Source organism: Haliotis cracherodii, unplaced genomic scaffold, assembly GCF_022045235.1.
Source record: "Haliotis cracherodii isolate W230 unplaced genomic scaffold, xgHalCrac1.p SCAF_2, whole genome shotgun sequence".
NCBI classification, from domain to species: Eukaryota; Metazoa; Mollusca; class Gastropoda; order Lepetellida; family Haliotidae; genus Haliotis; species Haliotis cracherodii.
In genome coordinates, this window is record NW_027266275.1 from 884,401 (window position 1) to 908,647 (window position 24,247).

Genomic DNA, 24,247 nt, shown 5'->3' on the forward strand with positions numbered 1-24,247 from the left:
TCTGAATGTATGCCCTCCAGCGATTCCCTCCACCGATGCATGAAGGAGAAATGCAGGATAAGTAAAAAATCTAGTAAAATCCTAGATATTTTTTATATTTGTATACTTATCCTGTATTACTGCGTCTAAAGGGACCCACCCATCGCAGATCTACCTCCCCATAATGCCTTCCGATGTCCGGACTCCAGAGTAATGTGAGGATCCGTGACGTCACTTCCTTTGTTCACGTGGGAGCTGCCCGATAGGGTTTGCCTCTCAGGTAGTTGAAACAACTTCTTCAAGCAAAGACCTTCACACAGCTCTTTCCTCTGTCAAGAACCAGCAGTAATATGCATTAAAGAGTAATGAAGGAGAAGTAAAAACATAAAAAATATCTAGGATTTTACTAGGTCTTAATACATCAATGATTACAGGAGCAACTCTCCTGATTGCACTACAGAGGAATTTTGTTATCATGATAATTGCAAAACAGAGTTACAATGTATCTTTTTCGCAATAATCATGATAATCACATTCCTGTGTAGTATTTCATCCCTTGTTTTGTTTTTTGTTTCACTGTTTCATCAGATCGAAGATGAGGCATCCCAGCCTGATAGTGAGGGGGGTGCCTCCAACAGCCAGGCCAGTGACCTTCACTCAGACAAGGGGGGAGATTCGAACAGCCAGGCCAGTGACCAACATTGTGCTTCGTCACCAACTGAGGCTGTGCCAAAAGTGGAACAGATGCCAACCTTCCTCACTGAGGTGTCCACTCCAAAAAGCAAGGTCACCATAGCAACCTTGCATGATGGGGGCGAGAAGCCCCTGACAGGTATGTCATAGCGACTGATTTACGACACCCATTGTCTGAAGAACATTTAATTGCAAAGGCTCATTACCCTGGAGCCATGACATCTATATGCCTTGAAACACTTAATTGCTGTTATTTATAAGATGCTAATCCTATTTGTTAATCCCCATTTTGCCGTCTGCCATCCTAAACGAGATGTGCGAGTATGTCACTGATGATTTACTGTTTACATTTATATTTATTTCTTACTAAATGTCACGTGACCTTGACTATATATGCCTAGGGTTAGGCTGGGTGCTCCGGGGCACCTAGACAACAACCACTACCACTATGTGTTGACCTGGCACATAGTCATATCATGTTGTGTCGCCTGTCTTCAGGTCAGATGTCATGTTGTGTTGCCTGTTTTCAGGTCAGATTTTATGGTGTGTCGCCTGTTTTCAGGTAAGATGTCATGGTGTTTCACCTGTCTTCGGGTCAGATGTCATGATGGGTTGCCTGTTTTCGGGTCAGATGTCATGTTGTGTCGCCTTTCTTCAGGTCAGATGTCATGGTGTGTCGCCTGTCTTCAGGTCAGATGTCATGGTGTGTTGCCTGTCTTCAGGTCCGATGTCATGGTGTGTCGCCTTTCTTCAGGTCCGATGTCATGGTGTGTCGCCTTTCTCCAGGTCCGATGTCATGGTGTGTCACCTGTTTTCAGGTCCGATGTCATGGTGTGTCGCCTGTTTTCAGGTCCGATATCATGTTGTGTCGCCTTTCTTCAGGTCAGATGTCATGTTGTGTCGCCTGTCTTCAGGTCAGATGTCATGGTGTGTCGCCTTTCTTCAGGTCCGATGTCATGGTGTGTCACCTGTTTTCAGGTCCGATGTCATGGTGTGTCACCTGTTTTCAGGTCCAATGTCATGGTTTGTCACCTGTTTTCAGGTCCGATGTCCTGGTGTGTCACCTGTTTTCAGGTCCGATATCATGTTGTGTCACCTGTTTTCAGGTCTGATGTCATGGTGTGTCACCTGTTTTCAGGTCCGATGTCATGGTGTGTCACCTGTTTTCAGGTCCAATGTCATGGTTTGTCACCTGTTTTCAGGTCCAATGAGATGGTGTGTTGCCTGTCTTTAGGTCAGATGTCATGGTGTGTCGCCTGTTTTTCAGGTCAGATGTCATGGTGTGTCACCTGTTTTCAGGTCCGATATCATGTTGTGTCACCTGTTTTCAGGTCTGATGTCATGGTGTGTCACCTGTTTTCAGGTCCGATGTCATGGTATGTCATCTGTTTTCAGGTCCAATGTCATGGTTTGTCACCTGTTTTCAGGTCCGATGTCATGGTGTGTCACCTGTTTTCAGGTCCGATGTCATGGTGTGTCACCTGTTTTCAGGTCCAATGTCATGGTTTGTCACCTGTTTTCAGGTCCAATGAGATGGTGTGTTGCCTTTCTTCAGGTCAGATGTCATGGTGTGTCGTCTGTCTTCAGGTCCGATGTCATGGTGTGTCGCCTGTCTTCAGGTCAGATGTCATGGTGTGTCGCCTGTCTTCGGGTCAGATGTCATGGTGTGTCGCCTTTCTTCAGGTTCAATGTCAGGCTGTCATCTAGTCATGGGTACATGTTGCCCAGGCCTCGAAGGTGCCACAATTCGGTGTGCAGAGTTGCATCCCTTAGTCATGCCAGAATCAGAGTGCTTTCTCCCACATTATGACTCACTCACTCACTCAATCACTCTTCAGGCGAGGCACAGCCAGGTCACAGCCAGGATATGTCACAAACGTACTGGAACTCGGAACATCACAGGTTTGAACTGAGCGAGTTCGCTGAGGTGATGAGGGATGTGGATCCACTCTCCTATCACAACGTGGGTCTGGCTGTACCAGGAACATTCATTGACAAAGGTCAGAGTTCAGATGATCTTTGCCAATTATTTCATTTCTAAAACTTAGATATTATAATACACTTTGTTTGGACAGTGATGTGAATATTAATAGCTGAAAAAAGCAAATATTGAAATAAGTGGAAGTACGTGGCTGAAATTTGTTGTTATTTCTGTTTTATAAATGTTTTAGAATACCAGGTAGACAGATGTTAGGGACACAATTGGTTGCTGAGGTTAATTTCTTTTGACAGAGGATTCTGAATTTGAGGAATTGCCATGGCGCCCCCACCGGAAGGGCAGTGATATAAAGGACGTCCATGTAAGTTCATTAATATAAGGACTCCCTAGTGGCAGGAGTTGTTCCAGCTTGCACAGCAATCCTAAACTGTATCAGTATCATATGTGATGCATTTGTAATGTATTCATATGTTTGTAATGTATTCATATATTTGTAATAGTGTTCATATATTTGTAATAGTGTTCATATATTTGTAATGTATTCATGTATTTGTAATGGTATTCATATATTTGTAATAGTGTTCATATATTTGTCATGTATTCATGTATTTGTAATGGTATTCATATATTTGTAATAGTGTTCATATATTTGTCATGTATTCATGTATTTGTAATAACATTCATATGTTTGTAATAGTGTTCATATATTTGTAATGTATTCATGTATTTGTAATAGTATTCATATATTTGTAATGTATTCATGTATTTGTAATGGTTTTCATATATTTGTAATTGTATTCATGTATTTGTAAAAGTATTCATGTATTTGTAATAGATATATTTGTCCTGATATATATGAATTTCAGAAAAAACATGCATCACAAGTTTTAAAAAACACACTTTATCTGCAGCGCGTTGCTCTGGACAAACTGGCGACGCGGATCCATGGAATGCAGGACAAGATGTACAGTGCCGCCATGTTGTCTGTCAACCCGACACGCAGAAAGGCCGACGTGCCCAGGGAGGTCAGCTTCCTTCAGAGTCTAGACAGTCGATGTGAGTGACACAAGTTGACCCATGTCCCAGATAGTGACACTAGTTGACCCATGTCCGAGATAGTGACACTAGTTGACCCATGTCCGAGATAGTGACACTAGTTGACCCATGTCCGAGATAGTGACACTAGTTGACCCATGTCCCAGATAGTGACACTAGTTGACCCATGTCTGAAATAGTGACACTAGTTGACCCATGTCCCAGATAGTGACACTAGTTGATCCATGTCCGAGATAGTGACACTAGTTGACCCATGTCCGAGATAGTGACACTAGTTGATCCATGTCCGAGATAGTGACACTAGTTGACCCATGTCCGAGATAGTGACACTAGTTGACCCATGTCTGAGATAGTGTCACTAGTTGACCCATGTCCGAGATAGTGTCACTAGTTGACCCATGTCCGAGATAGTGACGCTAGTTGACCCATGTCCGAGATAGTGTCACTAGTTGACCCATGTCCCAGATAGTGTCACTAGTTGACCCATGTCCGAGATAGTGACACTAGTTGACCCATGTCCGAGATAGTGACACTAGTTGACCCATGTCCGAGATAGTGACACTAGTTGACCCATGTCCCAGATAGTGACACTAGTTGACCCATGTCTGAAATAGTGACACTAGTTGACCCATGTCCGAGATAGTGACACTAGTTGACCCATGTCCGAGATAGTGACACTAGTTGACCCATGTCCGAGATAGTGACACTAGTTGACCCATATCCGAGATAGTGACACTAGTTGACCCATGTCTGAAATAGTGACACAAGTTGACATATGTCCGAGATAGTGACACAAGTTGACATATGTCTGAGATAGTGACACTAGTTGACCCATGTCCGAGATAGTGACACTAGTTGACCCATGTCCAAGATAGAGAAAAAGATTTTAAGACAGACATGTTGATGTTGAATGATTTTAGTTGTTTTGTATTTCCAGTGTCCAGCAAAGGTGCTCCCCGAAACAAGGTAGGCCGAGCTACTATCTCCATGGTGATGTGTTTGTTGTCTACAACAGCTCTGTAGTTGGTGTGCTGGGTTCTGTATAGAAGTAAGAAAACATACAGCTTTATAGATAACAACTTCTGCGGTGTAGCAATAAACCAGACGTTGTTATCCATAAAACTGTATGTTTCCCTATTTAGATGCCAGTCACGCAGTGTGTATGGGAATGGTTGGACAGGCTCTCAGTGGCAGGGGGACACGGGTGGCCAAGTCTTCTAAGGCGCCATTATTTGCTGTGCAGAGTTGCATCCCTTGGGCATGTCATCTAGGTCCGTGCTGTCATGACACTGCTCCATGATGTCATCTAGGTCCATGCTGTCATGACACTGCTCCATGACGTCGTCTAGGTCCATGCTGTCATGACACTGCTCCATGATGTCGTCTAGGTCTGTGCTGTCATGACACTGCTCCATGATGTCGTCTAGGTCCATGCTGTCATGACACTGCTCCATGATGTTGTCTAGGTCCATGCTGTCATGACACTGCTCCATGACGTCGTCTAGGTCCATGCTGTCATGACACTGCTCCATGTTGTTGTCTAGGTCCGTGCTGTCATGACACTGCTCCATGATGTCGTCTAGGTCCGTGCTGTCATGACACTGCTCCATGATGTCGTCTAGATCCCTGCTGTCATGACACTGCTCCATGATGTCGTCTAGGTCTGTGCTGTCATGAAACTGCTCCATGATGTCGTCTAGGTCCATGCTGTCATGACACTGCTCCATAATGTCATCTAGGTCTGTGCTGTCATGACACTGCTCCATGATGTCATCTAGGTCCATGCTGTCATGACACTGCTCCATGATGTCGTCTAGGTCCGTGCTGTCATGACACTGCTCCATGATGTCGTCTAGGTCCGTGCTGTCATGACACTGCTCCATGATGTCGTCTAGGTCCGTGCTGTCATGACACTGCTCTATGATGTCATCTAGGTCCCTGCTGTCATGACACTACTCCATGATGTCATCTAGGTCCATGCTGTTATGACATAGCTGTCCAACAACAGGACATGTGTATTGTCAAACATGTCGTCCACATCAATGTTACAATGTTGCTCAGTAAACATAGATTTGTTTCACGTTTCATTAACGGGGTGAAGAGTACTCTCAGCTCAGGGGATCCGGTACCTGGTTCTTACAATATTTGACCTCGACCTCACGATCTTTGACCTGGTACTTACAATCTTTGACCTGGTGCTTACAATCTTTGACCTGGTGCTTACAATCTTTGACCTGGTGCTTACAATCTTTGACCTAGGCCCACTTGCACAAAACGATCTTAGTGCTAAGACTATTGTTAGCCTATGCTAAAGTATGGGAGCTACGATCATCTTAGCGCTAAGATTGTGTTGAGCAAGTGGGCCCAGGTACCTCTACCTTACAATCTTTGACTTCGTACTTACAATCTTTGACCTGGTACTTACAATCTTTGACCTTGTGCTTACAATCTTTGACCTGGTACTTACAATCTTTGACCCGGTACTTACAATCTTTGACCTGGAACTTACAATCTTTGACCTGGTGCTTACAATCTTTGACCTGGTGCTTACAATCTTTGCCCTGGTACTTACAATCTTTGACCTGGTGCCTACAATCTTTGACCTCTACCTTACAATCTTTGACCTTGTGCTTACAATCTTTGACCTGGTACTTACAATCTTTGACCCGGTACTTACAATCTTTGACCTCTACCTTACAATCTTTGACCTGGTGCTTACAATCTTTGACCTGATACTTACAATCTTTGACCTGGAACTTACAATCTTTGACCTGGTATTAAAATCTTTGACACCTATCTTACAATCTTTGACCTCTACCTTACAATCTTTGACCTGGTGCTTACAATCTTTGACCTGATACTTACAATCTTTGACCTGGAACTTACAATCTTTGACCTGGTATTAAAATCTTTGACACCTACCTTACAATCTTTGACCTCTACCTTACAATCTTTGACCCGGTACTTACAATCTTTGACCTGGTGCTTACAATCTTTGACCTGATACATACAATCTTTGACCTGGAACTTGCAATCTTTGACCTGGTACTTACAATCCTTGATCTTGTGCTTACAATCTTTGACCTGGTGCTTACAATCTTTGACCTTGTACTTACAATCTTTGACCTGGTGCTTACAATCCTCAACCTGGTCCTTACAATCTTTGACCTGGTACTTACAATCTTTGACCTGGTGCTTACAATCTTTGACGTGGTGCTTACAATCTTTGACCTGGTGCTTACAATCTTTGACCTTGTATTTACAATCTTTGACCTGGAACTTACAATCTTTGACGTGGTGCTTGCAATCTTTGACCTGGTTCTTACAATGTTTGACCTCGTACTTACAATCTTTGACCTGGAACATACACTCTTTGACCTCTACCTTACACTCTTTGACCTGGTACTTACAATCTTTGACCTGGTACAGTCAAAGCTCGTTTACTCGAACCTAGAAGGACCATGTCGTAACTTCAAGATATCCGGACATTCGAGATAATGAGGCATGAACATTTTATAGTAAGACGGTCGGGACCGGAGAATAGGTCCGAGATAACGAGGTTCAACTTTGACCTGGTGGTGTCAATGTTCAATGTAGCTGAAATCCTGCTGTTTGCTGGCTACAACACTGACCCCCCCAGCTCAGTACAGACTGCAGTGTATCTTGTAGTACTACCGACAGTCTTGACTGGACATTGTGATGAAACAGAATCCTGTCAACATATGCCTCTTATCTACCAGGCATCCTCGGACCTCACAGCTGCCGAATCCCGACACCCGCAGACCATCGACACGGTCATCCTTCCGAGAATTGAGGAGAAACGTCTCGGGACGTCACTGTCTGGTCGTCTGGTGTACTACCCCAAGCCCATCCCGCCGCCGGACGTGCTGCCCATCACACGAACCGTCAGTCATTGGATCACTGTCATAACATTTGCTGTCAATGGATTTTCTATGTACATGATTGGTATACTGTCAGCTATGGAGATGCTTTCTCTTTGTTTGTTTGTCCCAAGTGTTGGAGGCTTCAAAGCTTGTGACAATAAGTTTGTGAGGTGGGAGGTCAGGCTCCTTGCTGAGGTCATGTCCCACTTGCTGAGGTCATGTAGCTGGAATATTGCTGAGTGTCAGTAACAAACAATCCAACAATCAATCACTTGTGACAAAAGCTGAAGATGTCAGTTTGCCTCCTGGCATGTTTACAGTGAGAGGATCCCTGCTGTTGTGTCTCCTGTCCTGGTAATGCTGGAATATTGTGTTAGTTGCCATAGCTCATACTCACTCATTCACTGCATCATGTTCATGTGTTTCTCTGCAATGGTGTCCAGGCCTTAAGCTGTGAAATTGAATCAATAACTAAAGTAATTCTGAAGTGATTTTATCAGTCCAATGTGTAACTCATTTCTGAGATCAGTTGTGTATATTTTAGAACCAGAACAAGGTGTACCCAAAACTGACGGATCTGTACGTTGACCCTGACACGTGTCAGAAAGAGCCAGCCCAGCGATTGGTTGACCAGCACAACCTGATGGAGGAGACCAAGCTGGTGTTGTACCATGAGAAGCCCAAGCCTAAACCCAGCGGCCCCAGTATACACGAGCGGCGGTTCCGGAGAATGTTGGAGCGAGACAAGACGGCCAGCACCAAGACCTCCGCGTGAGTTTCATCAGCTGCTTGCAGATGCAGGGTTAAACATTGGCACTTGTCCTGTTGTCCTTGCCTAACTGCCAAATAGTTAAGGCACCCTAAGGACTAGTAGACATTTGCCATTATTAAGGGTTTTGCTAAATGTTATCAGTTAGTTTCTATCACTGTGACCAGTGGTAGGACAATGCTGTAACCAATGGTAAGGACAATACTGTGACCAGCAATAGGAACAATACTGTAACCAATGGTAGGACAATACTGTGACCAGCGGTAGGACAATACTGTGACCAGTGGTAGGACAATACTGTAACCAATGGTAGGACAATACTGTGACCAGTGGTAGGGCAATACTGTAACCAATGGTAGGACAATACTGTGACCAATGGTAGGACTATACTGTGACCAGTGGTAGGACAATACTGTGACCAGTGGTAGGACAATACTGTAACCAATGGTAGGAACTATACTGTGACCAGCGGTAGGACAATACTGTAACCAATGGTAGGAACTATACTGTGACCAGCGGTAGGACAATACTGTAACCAATGGTAGGAACTCTACTGTGACCAGTGGTAGGACAATACTGTAACCAATGGTAGGACAATACTGTAACCAATGGTAGGAACTATACTGTGACTGGCAGTAGGAACAATACTGTAACCAGTGGTAGGAACTATACTGTGACCAATGGTAGGACTATACTGTGACCAGTGGTAGGACAATACTGTGACCAGCAGTAGGACAATACTGTAACCAGTAGTAGGACAATACTGTAACCAGCAGTAGGACAATACTGTAACCAGCAGTAGAACAATACTGTGACCAGCAGTAGGACAATACTGTGACCAGCAGTAGGACAATACTGTGACCAGCAGTAGGACAATACTGTGACCAGCAGTAGGACAATACTGTGACCAGCAGTAGGACAATACTGTGACCAGCAGTAGGAACTATACTGTGACCAGCAGTAGGAACTATACTGTAACCAGCAGTAGGACAATACTGTGACCAGCAGTAGGAACAATACTGTGACCAGCAGTAGGACAATACTGTCACCAGCGGTAAGACAATACTGTAACCAATGGTAAGTGAGTGAGTGAGTGAGTCTGGTTTAACGCCGCTTTTAACAGTATTCCAGTCATATCACGTCGTGTCAGCTTAGTGTGGGAGGAAAGCCCGAAGTGATGCAGGTCTCGGACATTTACCACTTCGGTGAAACCCACGAGCACGGGTATGGTGCTGACAAACCTAGAAACATAATCGGGGCGAACCGGGATTCGAACCCACAATCATAGGTTTCTGGCGTGCCCAAGGGACGCAACTCTGCACAGAACCAATGGTAGGACAATACTGTAACCAGCAGTAGGACAATACTGTGACCAACGGTAGGGCAATACTGTGACCTGCGGTTAAGACAATACTGTGACCTGCGGTTAGGACAATACTGTGACCAGCAGTAGGACAATACTGTGACCAGCAGTAGGACAATACTGTAACCAGCAGTAGGACAATACTGTGACCAGCAGTAGGACAATACTGTAACCAGCAGTAGGACAATACTGTGACCTGCGGTTAGGACAATACTGTGACCTGCGGTTAGGACAATACTGTGACCTGCGGTTAGGACAATACCGTGACCAGCAGTAGGACAATACTGTGACCTGCGGTTAGGACAATACTGTGACCTGCGGTTAGGACAATACTGTGACCTGCGGTTAGGACAATAAAGTTCACATGTGGCTCCTTGTTTTCAGTCCGTTCATAATCCATGTTGAAGGGGATCAGTTCAGGTAATCATAGGCTCTGTAGACCACAGTAGGCATAGACAAGTGTAGATAGACCATCACAGTAGGCATAGACAGGCGAAGATAGACCATCACAGTAGGCATAGACAGGCGTAGATAGACCATCACAGTAGACACAGACAGGTGTAGATAGACCATCACAGTAGGCATAGACAGGTGTAGATAGACCATCACAGTAGACACAGACAGGTGTAGATAGACCATCACAGTAGGCATAGACAGGCGTAGATAGACCATCACAGTAGGCATAGACAGGTGTAGATAGACCATCATAGTCGGCATAGACAGGCGAAGATAGACCATCACAGTAGACACAGACAGGTGTAGATAGACCATCACAGTAGACTTAGACAGGTGTAGATAGACCATCAAAGTAGACATAGACAGGTGTAGATAGACCATCACAGTAGGCATAGCCAGTTGTAGATAGACCTTCACAGTCGGCACAGACAGTTGTAGATAGACCATCACAGTAGGCATAGCCAGTTGTAGATAGACCATCACAGTCGGCACAGACAGTTGTAGATAGACCATCACAGTAGGCATAGACAGTTGTAGATAGACCATCACAGTAGGCATAGACAGTTGTAGATAGACCATCATAGTCGGCACAGACAGGTTTAGATAGACCATCAAGGTTGGCATAGACAGGTGTAGATAGACCATCACAGTTGCTATAGACAGCTGTAGACAGATCTCTGCAGTAGGCAGCTGTATTCGGGGGGCTATGTGTTTGGAAGGGCTATCTGGTTTTGAAAGGACTTTTGTGTGTTGAGGAAGGGCTATGTGAGTTTGAGGGAGGGGCTATGTGAGTTTGAGGGAGGGACTATCTGAGTTTGAAAGGACTTATGTGTGTTGGGGAAGTGGCTATGAGTGTTGGGGAAGGGGCTATGAGTGTTGGGGGAGGGGCTATGAGTGTTGGGGGAGGGGCTATGAGTGTTGGGGGAGGGGCTATGCGTGTTGGGGAATGGGCTATGAGTGTTGGGGAAGGGGCTATGAGTGGTGGGGGAGGGGCTATCTGTGTTGGGGGAGGGGCTATCTGTGTTGGGGGAGGGACTATCTGTGTTTGAAAGGACTTATGTGTGTTGGGGCAGGGGCTGTGTGAGTTAGGGGAGGGGCTATGTGTGTTTGAGGGAGGGGCTTTCTGAGTTTGAAAGGACCTATGTGTGTTGGGGAGGGGCTATGTGAGTTAATGGAGGGGCTATGTGAGTTGGGGAGGGGCTATTTGAGATGGGGGAGGACTATGTGTGTTGGAGGGCTCCTTTGTGATGTGTTGCAAGCGCTGACATGCACTATTCGTAAACATATGGGTCCATCTGTGACAATAGCAACAAGAATTCTGAGGTACAAGTATTGTGTTCAACAAACCAGGGTCAGGAGGGCAGAATGTTGCTGAATCAGCCACCTTCTCAAAGGGATGCCTTTTCTTTCATGTCACTGTGTTGCTTGGATTTCAGAAAGAAGCTGAAACAGACATTTTCGATGGCAAAAGCCATGGCCAAGCTGCAAGGAGGTGAGCACATGATTGTATGCAGTGTTCAGATAGTGTAGCATATATTTGTATGCAGTGTTCAGATAGTGTAGCATATGTTTGTATGCAGTGTTCAGATAGTGTAGCACATGTTTGTATGCAGTGTTCAGATAGTATACATATGTTTGTATGCAGTGTTCAGATAGTGTAGCATATATTTGTATGCAGTGTTCAGATAGTGTAGCACATGTTTGTATGCAGTGTTCAAATAGTGTAGCACATATTTGTATGCAGTGTTCAGATAGTGTAGCATATATTTGTATCCAGTGTTCAGATAGTGTAGCACATGTTTGTATGCAGTGTTCAGATAGTGTAGCACATGTTTGTATGCAGTGTTCAGATAGTGTAGCACATATTTGTATGCAGTGTTCAGATAGTGTAGCATATATTTGTATGCAGTGTTCAGATAGTGTAGCACATGTTTGTATGCAGTGTTCAGATAGTGTAGCACATGTTTGTATGCAGTGTTCAGATAGTGTAGCATATATTTGCATGCAGTGTTCAGATAGTGTAGCATATGTTTGTATGCAGTGTTCAGATAGTGTAGGATATGTTTGTATGCAGTGTTCAGATAGTGTAGCATATGTTTGTATGCAGTGTTCAGATAGTGTAGCATATATTTGTATGCAGTGTTCAGATAGTGTAGCATATGTTTGTATGCAGTGTTCAGATAGTGTAGCATATATTTGTATGCAGTGTTCAGATAGTGTAGCACATGATAGTATGCAGTGTTCAGATAGTGTAGCATATATTTGTATGCAGTGTTCAGATAGTGTAGCATATGTTTGTATGCAGTGTTCAGATAGTGTAGCATATATTTGTATGCAGTGTTCAAATAGTGTAGCATATATTTGTATGCAGTGTTCAGATAGTGTAGCATATGTTTGTATGCAGTGTTCAGATAGTGTAGCATATGTTTGTATGCAGTGTTCAGATAGTGTAGCACATGTTTGTATGCAGTGTTCAGATAGTGTAGCATATATTTGTATGCAGTGTTCAGATAGTGTAGCATATGTTTGTATGCAGTGTTCAGATAGTGTAGCACATGTTTGTATGCAGTGTTCAGATAGTGTAGCATATGTTTGTATGCAGTGTTCAGATAATGTAGCACATGATTGTATGCAGTGTTCAGATAGTGTAGCATATATTCAGTGTTCAGATAGTGTAGCATATATTTGTATGCAGTGTTCAGATAGTGTAGCATATGTTTGTATGCAGTGTTCAGATAGTGTAGCATATATTTGTATGCAGTGTTCAGATAGTGTAGCACATGTTTGTATGCAGTGTTCAGATAGTGTAGCATATATTTGTATGCAGTGTTCAGATAGTGTAGCATATGTTTGTATGCAGTGTTCAGATAGTGTAGCACATGATTGCATGCAGTGTTCAGATAGTGTAGCATATGTTTGTATGCAGTGTTCAGATAGTGTAGCACATGATTGCATGCAGTGTTCAGATAGTGTAGCATATATTTGTATGCAGTGTTCAGATAGTGTAGCATATATTTGTATGCAGTGTTCAGATAGTGTAGCATATGTTTGTATGCAGTGTTCAGATAGTGTAGCATATGTTTGTATGCAGTGTTCAGATAGTGTAGCACATGTTTGTATGCAGTGTTCAGATAGTGTAGCATATATTTGTATGCAGTGTTCAGATAGTGTAGCATATGTTTGTATGCAGTGTTCAGATAGTGTAGCACATGTTTGTATGCAGTGTTCAGATAGTGTAGCATATGTTTGTATGGAGTGTTCAGATAGTGTAGCACATGATTGTATGCAGTGTTCAGATAGTGTAGCATATATTCAGTGTTCAGATAGTGTAGCATATATTTGTATGCAGTGTTCAGATAGTGTAGCATATGTTTGTATGCAGTGTTCAGATAGTGTAGCATATATTTGTATGCAGTGTTCAGATAGTGTAGCATATGTTTGTATGCAGTGTTCAGATAGTGTAGCATATATTTGTATGCAGTGTTCAGATAGTGTAGCATATGTTTGTATGCAGTGTTCAGATAGTGTAGCACATGATTGTATGCAGTGTTCATATAGTATAGCACATGATAGTATGCAGTGTTCAGATAGTGTAGCACATGATTGTATGCAGTGTTCAGATAGTATAGTACCTATATTCAGTATAGTAAAGCATATTCAGCTATAGCATTTCATAATAGATTGTAGTCAAACTTTTTAACAGCCACAGTGCTCTAGAAATACCACACAAACAAGCACCTTTACACAAACAAGCACCTGTTGACAAACAAGCACCTATGTAGATAAATAAGCACCTATGCAGACAAATAAGCACCTCTGTTGACAAACAAGCACCTATGTAGATAAATAAGCACCTCTGTAGAGAAACAAGCACCTCTGTAGACAAACAAGCACCTATGTAGACAAACAAGCACCTCTGTAGACAAACAAGCACCTATGTAGACAAACAAGCACCTCTGTAGACAAACAAGACCTATGTAGACAAACAACCACCTATGCAGACAAACAAGCACCTATGCAGACAAAGACCCTTGGGGAGATGTAGTATCACCTGTGGAGAAGACACAAGGTTCTATCTGTATTCATGGACTGTTACCATGACAAATAAGCACCTCTGTAGACAAATAAGCACCTCTTTAGACAAACAAGCATGTATGTAGACAAACAGTTACCTATGTAGATAAATAAGCACCTCTGTAGACAAACAAGCACCTCTGTAGATAAACACGCACCTCTGTAGACAAACAAGACCTATGTTGCTAAATAAGCACCTCTGTAGACAAATAAGCACCTCTGTAGACAAACAAGCACCTATTTAGACAAATAAGCACCTCTGTAGACAAATAAGCACCTCTGTAGACAAACAAGCATGTATGTAGACAAACAGTTACCTATGTAGATAAATAAGCACCTCTGTAGACAAACAAGCACCTCTGTAGACAAACAAGCACCTATGAAGACAAACAAGCACCTAAGCAGACAAACAAACACCCATGGATACAAACAAGCACCCATGCAGACAAACAAGCACCTATGCAGACAAACAAGCACCTATGCAGACAAACAAGCACCCATGCAGACAAACAAGCACCTATGTAGACAAACAAGCACCTATGCAGACAAACAAGCACCTATGCAGACAAAGACCCTTGGGGAGATGTAGTCTCACCTGTGGAGAAGACACAAGGTTCTATCTGTACTCATGGACTGTTACCATGGCAATAAGAACTCATAACAGCTTATTAGAAGCTAAATGTAGAAAAATGCCGTGTCAGCATAGCTGGACAAACTGATGATTTTCTTGACAGAACGCAAAGACTCTGAAGACTCAGGTAGCAGCATGAGCCCTTGTGAACTATAACACTTATCTCGTGTCTAATGCTTATCTCATGAGCCCTTGTAAACTATAACACTTACCTCGTGTCTAATGCTTATCTCATGTGCCCTCCTTGACTATAACGCTTATCTCATGTGCCCTTGTGGACTATAACTCTTATCTCATTTGCCCTTCTTGACTATAACGCTTATCTCATGTGCCCTTGTAAACGATAATGTTTATCTCATATATCAATGTACGCAATAATGCTATCTCATGTGCCCATGTAGACAATAATGCTTATCTCATATGTCAATGTACGCAATAATGTTTATCTCCCATGTCCTTGTACATGATAACGCTTATGTCATGTGGCTGTAGCATGATCTGGTCCGTATATACATGGCTAGGGTCTGTTACATGTCTAATGCCTGTACTCGGCTTGTACTAATATGTAATCCTTTCATATCTGTTCTATAAAACACTATGTAAAATCTGCAGACTTTGATATTTTGTTCAAAACCGGATTGGTTGTTCCCACCACCGCATACATGTCCTGACACTCATGTCACACCCATCATCAATCACTGGTTCGTCTGGTCCAAACCTGACCTGGTATATCATCATGACCAAATGGCAGAGATCCCTGCTCCTATGATCAATCACTGGTTTGTCTGGTCCAAACCTGACCTGGTATATCATCATACCCAAATGGCAGAGATCCCTGCTCCTATGATCAATCACTGGTTCGTCTGGTCCAAACCTGACCTGGTATATCATCATACTCAAATGGCAGAGATCCCTGCTCCCATCATCAATCACTGGTTCGTCTGGTCCAAACCTGACCTGGTATATCATCATACCCAAATGGCAGAGATCCCTGCTCCTATGATCAATCACTGCTTCGTCTGGTCCAAATCTGACCTGGTATATCATCATACCCAAATGGCAGAAATCCATGCTCCTATGATCAATCACTGCTTCGTCTGGTCCAAACCTGACCTGGTATATCATCATACCCAAATGGCAGAGATCCCTGCTCCTATGATCAATCACTGGTTTGTCTGGTCCAAACCTGACCTGGTATATCATCATACTCAAATGGCAGAGATCCATGCTCCCATCATCAATCACTGGTTTGTCTGGTCCAAACCTGACCTTGTATATCATCATACTCAAATGGCAGAGATCCATGCTCCCATCGTCAATCACTGGTTTGTCTGGTCCAAACCTGACCTGGTATATCATCATACTTAAATGGCAGAGATCCATACGCCCATCATCAATCACTGGTTTGTCTGGTCCAAACCTGACCTGGTATATCATCATACTCAAATGGCAGAGATTCATGCTCCCATCATCAATCACTGGTTTGTCTGGCCCAAACCTGACCTGGTATATCATCATACTCAAATGGCAGAGATCCCTGCTCCCATCATCAATCACTGGTTTGTCTGGTCCAAACCTGACCTTGTGTATCATCATACTCAAATGGCAGAGATTCATGCTCCCATCATCAATCACTGGTTTGTCTGGTCCAAACCTGACCTGGTATATCATCATACTCAAATGGCAGAGATCCATGCTCCCATCATCAATCACTGGTTTGTCTGGTCCAAACCTGACCTGGTATATCATCATACTCAAATGGCAGAGATCCATGCTCCCATCATCAATCACTGGTTTGTCTGGTCCAAACCTGACCTGGTATATCATCATACTCAAATGGCAGAGATCCATGCTCCCATCATCAATCACTGGTTTGTCTGGTCCAAACCTGACCTGGTATGTCATCATACTCAAATGGCAGAGATCCATACGCCCATCATCAATCACTGGTTTGTCTGGTCCAAACCTGACCTGGTATATTTTCATACTCAAATGTCAGAGATCCCTGCTCCTATGGTTATGGTAACTGGGATAGGTATCTATATAAGTATAAGTATATATGTTTGTATATTATCATGTTCATGGTTCCTGACTGAGGCAACTATGATCAGTTCCTGTTAAGTAGGATGTTGTGATCAGTTCCTGTTAAGTAGGAAGTTGTGATCAGTTCCTGTTAAGTAGGATGTTGTGATCAGTTCCTGTTAAGTAGGAAGTTGTGATCAGTTCCTGTTCAGTTATTTTCCAAGTTTTGTTATGCAGAATGGAGTTTACACACACTGGATTAAATTTTAGAAATGGCAGTATTAATTGTCTTTAAAGATGGATTTGTATGATTTCTGATGTTATCCCCTACGCCTATTTCTGAGTGTAAGCCATTATGCTAACTAAAGTACTCACGGAAATGAAAAAAAAATGTTTTTTCGACCTCAGATCTTAAATAAATGCAGTTAATATTCAAAGTATGTAAATATTCAAACAACTAAATTAGTACTAATTGGGCCGTGACAAAAATACAGCGTATCAAATGTTTTTATGCCTTTTTACATGTAAAAGTGTGTAAAAATGTGAATAAAACAGACTGTTGTGAAACAGGGCATAACCAGGTGTAAGTAGATCAAGGTGACCTATGACACCTTGACGACAGGTGAGAACAGGTGCATAATGCCTATAGTCTGTTTCTGCTATGACAATTTGGACTTAGTTTTATGTTTGAATGTTGAAAGTGCCGACAAAATACCTCCTGTAAAGTACATTTTGTATTGTTCACTGAGATCAAACTAGCAAATCCAGACTAGTACTTTTCGAGTTGTTTTGTTATTTTGTATTTACAGCTACGTAACACTTTGTGTCGATATTTAAATTGAGAAAAACAGTTTTTTTCATTTCCGTTAGTACTTTAGTCACCTGATTTACAAGCTGGAAGGACGATGCAAGTAACATGATTGAGTAAGGCCTTAGCAATACAGTCCATACGCTGGTATAGGACGTGGTCTTCTGGGGACTTCTACCACTGTGCTTGTTTCAGCCCTCAGCCAGTGGGGCCAGATGAAGCCCAAGTCTCGGGGCAAGCAGTACTCCGGACTCCGGTGGGAGAGGGTGAAGGTAGGGCCACTTCCATATCCCAGGTTAGGCTAAAGGTAGGGCCACTTCCATATCCCGGGTTAGGGATAAGGGTGAAGGTAGGATCACTTCCATATCTCGGGTTAGGGATAAGGGTGAAGGTAGGGCCACTTCCATATCCTGGGTTAGGCTAAAGGTAGGACCACTTCCATATCCCCAGTTAGGGTAAAGGTAGGATCACTTCCATATCCAAGGTAAAGGGGAAGGTAGGACCACTTCCATATCCCGGGTTAGGGGGAAGGTAGGACCACTTCCATATCCAAGGTTAGGGGGAAGGTAGGATCACTTCCATATCCAGGGTTAGGGGGAAGGTAGGACCACTTCCATATCCAGGGTTAGGGGGAAGGTAGGACCACTTCCATATCCAGGGTTAGGGGGAAGGTAGGACCACTGCCTTATCCCGGGTTAGGGGGAAGGTAGGATCACTTCCATATCCCAGGTTAAGGGGAAGGTAGGACCACTTCCATATCCCCGGTTAAGGGGAAGGTAGGACCACTTCCATATCCCGGGTCAGGGGGAAGGTAGGACCACTTCCATATCCAGGGTTAGGGAGAAGGTAGGACCATGTCCATATCCAAGGTTAGGGGGAAGGTAGGACCACTTCCATATCCAGGGTTAGGGGGAAGGTAGGACCACTGCCATATCCAAGGTTAGGGGGAAGGTAGGACCACTGCCATATCCAAGGTTAGGGGGAAGGTAGGACCACTTCCATATCCAGGGTTAGGGGGAAGGTAGGACCACTTCCATATCCCGGGTTAAGGGGAAGGTAGGACCACTTCCATATCCTGGGTTAGGGGGAAGGTAGGATCACTTCCATATCCAGGGTTAGGGGGAAGGTAGGACCACTTCCATATCCCGGGTTAAGGGGAAGGTAGGACCACTTCCATATCCAGGGTTAGGGGGAAGGTAGGATCACTTCCTTATCCAGGGTTAGGTAGAAGGTAAGACCACTTCCATATCCCGGGTTAGGGGGAAGGTAGGACCACTTTCATATCCAGGGTTAGGGGGAAGGTAGGACCACTTCCATATCCAAAGTTAGGGGGAAGGTAGGACCAGTTCCATATCCAGGGTTAGGGGGAAGGTAGGACCACTTCCATATCCAGGGTTAGGGGGAAGGTAGGACCACTTCCATATCCTGAGTTAGGGGGAAGGTAGGACCACTTCCATATCCTTAGTTAGGGGGAAGGTAGGACCACTTCCATATCCTGGGAAAGCGGTTGGGTAGACTAGTGGTTAAAGCCTTCGCTCGTTACGCTGAAGACCTGGGTTCGATTCCCGACATGGGTACAATGTGTGAAGCCCATTTCTGGTGTCCCCCGCCCAGATATTGCTGGAATATTGCTAAAAGCAGCGTAAAACAATATTCACTCACTCCATATCCTGAGTTAGGGTGAAGGAAGGACCACTTCCATACCCTGAGTTAGGGGGAAGGTAGGACCACTTTCATATCCCGGGTTAGGGGGAAGGTAGGACCACTTCCATACCCTGAGTTAGGGGGAAGGTAGGACCACTTCCATATCCAGGGTTAGGGGAAAGGTAGGACCACTTCCATATCCTTGGTTAGGGGGAAGGTAGGACCACTTCCTTATCCAAGGTTAGGGGGAAGGTAGGACCACTTCCATATCCCGAGTTAAGGGGAAGGTAGGACCACTTCCATATCCTGGGTTAGGGGGAAGGTAGGACCACTTCCATATCCAAGGTCAGGGGGAAGGTAGGACCACTTCCTTATCCAGGGTTAGGGGGAAGGTAGGACCACTTCAATATCCTGGGTTAGGGGGAAGGTAGGACCACTTCCATATTCAAGGTTAGGGGGAAGGTAGGACCACTTTCATAACCCGGGTTAGGGGGAAGGTAGGACCACTTTCATACCCTGAGTAAGGGGGAAGGTAGGACCACTTCCATATCCTGGGTTAGGGGGAAGGTAGGACCACTTCCTTATCTTGGGTTGGGGGGAAGGTAGGACCACTTCGATAACCCGGTTAGAGGGACCACTTCCATATCCTCAATGTATGACGTATATTTAACTCAATGTCTGACATATATTTCTGACAGTGTTTGACATATATTTCACCGAATGTGTGACGTATAATTCACTCAATGTTAGACTATATTTCATGGAATTTGTGGCGTATATTTCACTCAATGTTTAACCTATATTTCACGGAATACTTGATGTGTGTTTCACTCAATGTAAGACGTATATTTCACTCAATGTTTGACATATATTTCACGGAATGTTTGATGTGTGTTTCACTCAATGTTTGGTGCATATTTCACGGAATATCTGACGTAATTTTTACTCAATGTAAGACGTATATTTCACTCAATGTTTGACGTATATTTCATGGAAAGTTGGCGTACATTTCAGACAATCGTCCACAGCAACCTGGTCTCCCCCCGAGCCGAGGAGAGGAGGGATGCTGCCAAGGTTTGTTCAGTATACAGAGCAAGACACAACACAACCGGACATAACTGTCTCTACACAACACCACAAGACACAACTATCTCTACGCAACACCACAAGACACAACTGTCTCTACACAACACCACAAGACACAACTATCTCTACACAACACCACAAGACACAACTGTCTCTACACAACACCACAAGACACAACTGTCTCTACACAACACCACAAGACACAACTGTCTCTACACAACACCACAAGACACAACTGTCTCTACACAACACCACAAGACACAACTGTCTCTACACAACACCACAAGACACAACTGTCTCTACACAACACCACAAGACACAACTGTCTCTACACAACACCACAAGACACAACTGTCTCTACACAACACCACAAGACACAACTGTCCCTACACAACACCACAAGACACAACTGTCTCTACACAACACCACAAGACACAACTATCTCTACACAACACATGAGGTGAGGTGAGTTGAAAAATAGGGTTTACCTCAGGACCAAGATTATTGCATGCATGTGTGTGTGTGGCTGCTTGTAATTGTCCAGACTGATCCCGATTTTATTGTGCTAGCTTACTGAGCCTACCATGTCGCAGTTTTAACATGACTACCCCACTCAGACACAGTACATTGTCCTTGTTTTTTCTCCTTAATGCCAAGCACAGAGCAGGGTAACAACAAATACCTTCTTTGAATGTTTTTTGGTATGTCGCGGCCAGGGATTGATCCCTGGGCCTTCCACTCTCAGGGCGGATGCTCTATCACTAGACCACACACCACAACAGGACACAATTTCTCAACACAACACAATTGAACATCTCACAACACATGACACAGAAATAACTCCACACAACACACAACTATCTCCATACAACACACGACACAACTATCCCTGATGCTGTCATGTCCTGCTCCAGCAACTGGGGATGCTGCGGTGTGGAGACACGATGGTGTTCTATGCCCTGAAGGAGAGACTCCACAAGGACGAGGACCAGCGAGTCCAATATGAGAGTGCCAAGTCTCTCATCCTCATTGGTGGGTACACACAAGCAAAGATTGACTAGCAAAGGTTTTGTGTCCTCTATGATTGTGTATATCTGTGATGGTGTACGCACCCACCCACCTATCTATCTACCCACCCACTTATTTACCCACCTTCCTATCTATCTACCCACCCACCCACCTATCTATCTACCAACCCACCTATTTACCCACCTTCCTATCTATCTACCCACCCACCCACCCACCCACCCACCTATCTATCTACCAACCCACCTATTTACCCACCTTCCTATCTATCTACCAACCCACCCACCCACCTGTCTCCCCACCCCCTGACTCTGCAGTTGTTTGTGGACAGGCTGCTGGGAGGATGAGATCCTGCAGGTGCTGCTCAAGTACCTGGCTATCGGCAACACCGAGATCCGACAGGACCTCATCAAGACCATGATCAATGGGAAAAACGTGCAGTATGTAGACAAGGTGAGCTGTTCCTTGGGGTGAAGGAAGGTCACGATACGATATGTATCACAATACATAGATCACGATACGATATGTATCAACATACCCATATTTACATCAATTCGTGAGGAAACTTCTTGACTATAAACATTTCAGGGCAGGTTCGAAGGAAAAGCTAGTTGTCGCAGCTATTTTTAGTATTGAACTTAAAACCCTAATTAAAATGTGGGGAAGGTCATTAAATGAGTAAAAAGTAATGTCTATTAGCAAGTGTATTTTCTTGTATTGATACAGTCAAACATGTATCATGCATTGTATCACCAATGTATTGTCTCACCTCAACTATTCACTGGCTACAGCACAAACATGTCTGCTGGGTTGTGAAGTTCCATATCAGTGAGAGGGACAGTGTGCTAGCCTGGTGGATAAAGTGTTCGCTCATCATGGCGAAGACCCGGGTTGGATTCCCATTATGGGTACAATGTAAGAAGCCCATTTCTGGTGTCCCCTGCTGTGATATAGCTGGAATATTGCTAAAAGCAGCATAAAACAACACTCACTCACTCCCCTTTTCAGTGAGCAGTTGTTGCGTCCACACAGAATGCATTGTCAGTTGTGGAGGATTTCAGAGTGAGTGAGTGACTATTGCGTAATGCCATGTCATCAACCTGGCGGGTATTCACGGTCATGTTTTAGATTTTAATCGACAATTGAAGTAATCACATGGAGACAGTTTAGTCCTTGTATCTGTTGTAACCTTGGGAACCAATGTGTCACATGACCAATAACAACCAGTCAGTCAAATCATGAACAGTGTGCCATCCAAAGAAGACAACAAGGAATATTTCTATTAAGCGTTGTAATTGGCATTTCCTTTCCCCAGTGATTCAGTGTACGTAGGACTATGACAGCACTAACCTCTACCTGAGTCCAGTGATGGAGGACGATAACGATGTTCATCTCTTCCAGAACATGCCAACCTTTCCTGAGCTGGTGAAGATCTTGAGCCACTTCTGTCGGAACCCTGACCCCGAGGATCCGATATCATTTGAGGCGGCAGTGCTGCTGGGGCGGTTGTGTGTGGCTGATGCCAACGGCAAGGAGAAGTTGAAGAAGGCACTGACCGAGTCCACAGATTCCCACATCAAGTCCAAGGTCTGTCTGCGGTCCTGGTAGATAGAGCCATTACAGTATTAAAGAAGTTGTTATCCATAATTTGTGTCTACTTTGTCATCCGTCAACTTCTAAGTAATGCCTATCAAATAATTGAAGTACATGTGATCAGTGTCCCCCTGTCTTACTGCCCTGCAGACAGTGGAGATCAGTGTCCTCCTGTCTTACTGCCCTGCAGACAGTGGAGATCAGTGTCCTCCTGTCTTACTGCCCTGCAGACAGTTGAGATCAGTGTCCTCCTGTCTTACTGCCCTGCAGACAGTGGAGATCAGTGTCCCCCTGTCTTACTGTCCTGCAGACAGTGGAGATCAGTGTCCCCCTGTCTTACTGTCCTGCAGACAGTGGAGATCAGTGTCCCCCTGTCTTACTGCCCTGCAGACAGTGGAGATCAGTGTCCTCCTGTCTTACTGCCCTGCAGACAGTGGAGATCAGTGTCCTCCTGTCTTACTGCCCTGCAGACAGTGGAGATCAGTGTCCTCCTGTCTTACTGCCCTGCAGACAGTGGAGATCAGTGTCCTCCTGTCTTACTGTCCTGCAGACAGTGGAGATCAGTGTCCCCCTGTCTTACTGCCCTGCAGACAGTGGAGATCAGTGTCCTCCTGTCTTACTGCCCTGCAGACAGTGGAGATCAGTGTCCTCCTGTCTTACTGCCCTGCAGACAGTGGAGATCAGTGTCCTCCTGTCTTACTGCCCTGCAGACAGTGGAGATCAGTGTCCTCCTGTCTTACTGCCCTGCAGACAGTGGAGATCAGTGTCCCCCTGTCTTACTGCCCTGCAGACAGTGGAGATCAGTGTCCTCCTGTCTTACTGCCCTGCAGACAGTGGAGATCAGTGTCCCTCTGTCTTACTGCCCTGCAGACAGTGGAGATCAGTGTCCTCCTGTCTTACTGCCCTGCAGACAGTGGAGATCAGTGTCCCCCTGTCTTACTGTCCTGCAGACAGTGGAGATCAGTGTCCTCCTGTCTTACTGTCCTGCAGACAGTGGAGATCAGTGTCCCTCTGTCTTACTGCCCTGCAGACAGTGGAGATCAGTGTCCTCCTGTCTTACTGTCCTGCAGACAGTGGAGATCAGTGTCCCTCTGTCTTACTGCCCTGCAGACAGTGGAGATCAGTGTCCTCCTGTCTTACTGCCCTGCAGACAGTGGAGATCAGTGTCCCTCTGTCTTACTGCCCTGCAGACAGTGGAGATCAGTGTCCTCCTGTCTTACTGCC

General features: G+C 44.5%; 1 protein-coding gene across 4 annotated transcripts in view; it reads left to right on the top strand.

The window, feature by feature from the left end:
• LOC139469347 (uncharacterized) overlaps nt 1–24,247 on the top strand; it is a 48,207-nt gene that overhangs the window by 6,871 nt on the left and 17,089 nt on the right. For 2 of the 4 annotated variants that reach the window (XM_071251497.1, XM_071251494.1), the window contains exons 6-19: nt 568–811; nt 2,511–2,672; nt 2,905–2,972; nt 3,523–3,667; nt 4,605–4,633; nt 7,408–7,572; nt 8,096–8,322; nt 10,068–10,103; nt 11,576–11,631; nt 17,870–17,946; nt 20,333–20,392; nt 21,319–21,436; nt 21,762–21,883; nt 22,832–23,017. In XM_071251497.1, coding sequence (XP_071107598.1) covers nt 568–811; nt 2,511–2,672; nt 2,905–2,972; nt 3,523–3,667; nt 4,605–4,633; nt 7,408–7,572; nt 8,096–8,322; nt 10,068–10,103; nt 11,576–11,631; nt 17,870–17,946; nt 20,333–20,392; nt 21,319–21,436; nt 21,762–21,883; nt 22,832–23,017 — 1,695 coding nt within the window. The remainder of the gene's footprint in view (nt 1–567; nt 812–2,510; nt 2,673–2,904; nt 2,973–3,522; nt 3,668–4,604; nt 4,634–7,407; nt 7,573–8,095; nt 8,323–10,067; nt 10,104–11,575; nt 11,632–17,869; nt 17,947–20,332; nt 20,393–21,318; nt 21,437–21,761; nt 21,884–22,831; nt 23,018–24,247) is intronic. The other 2 variants (XM_071251495.1, XM_071251493.1) reach the window with 2 other exon arrangements.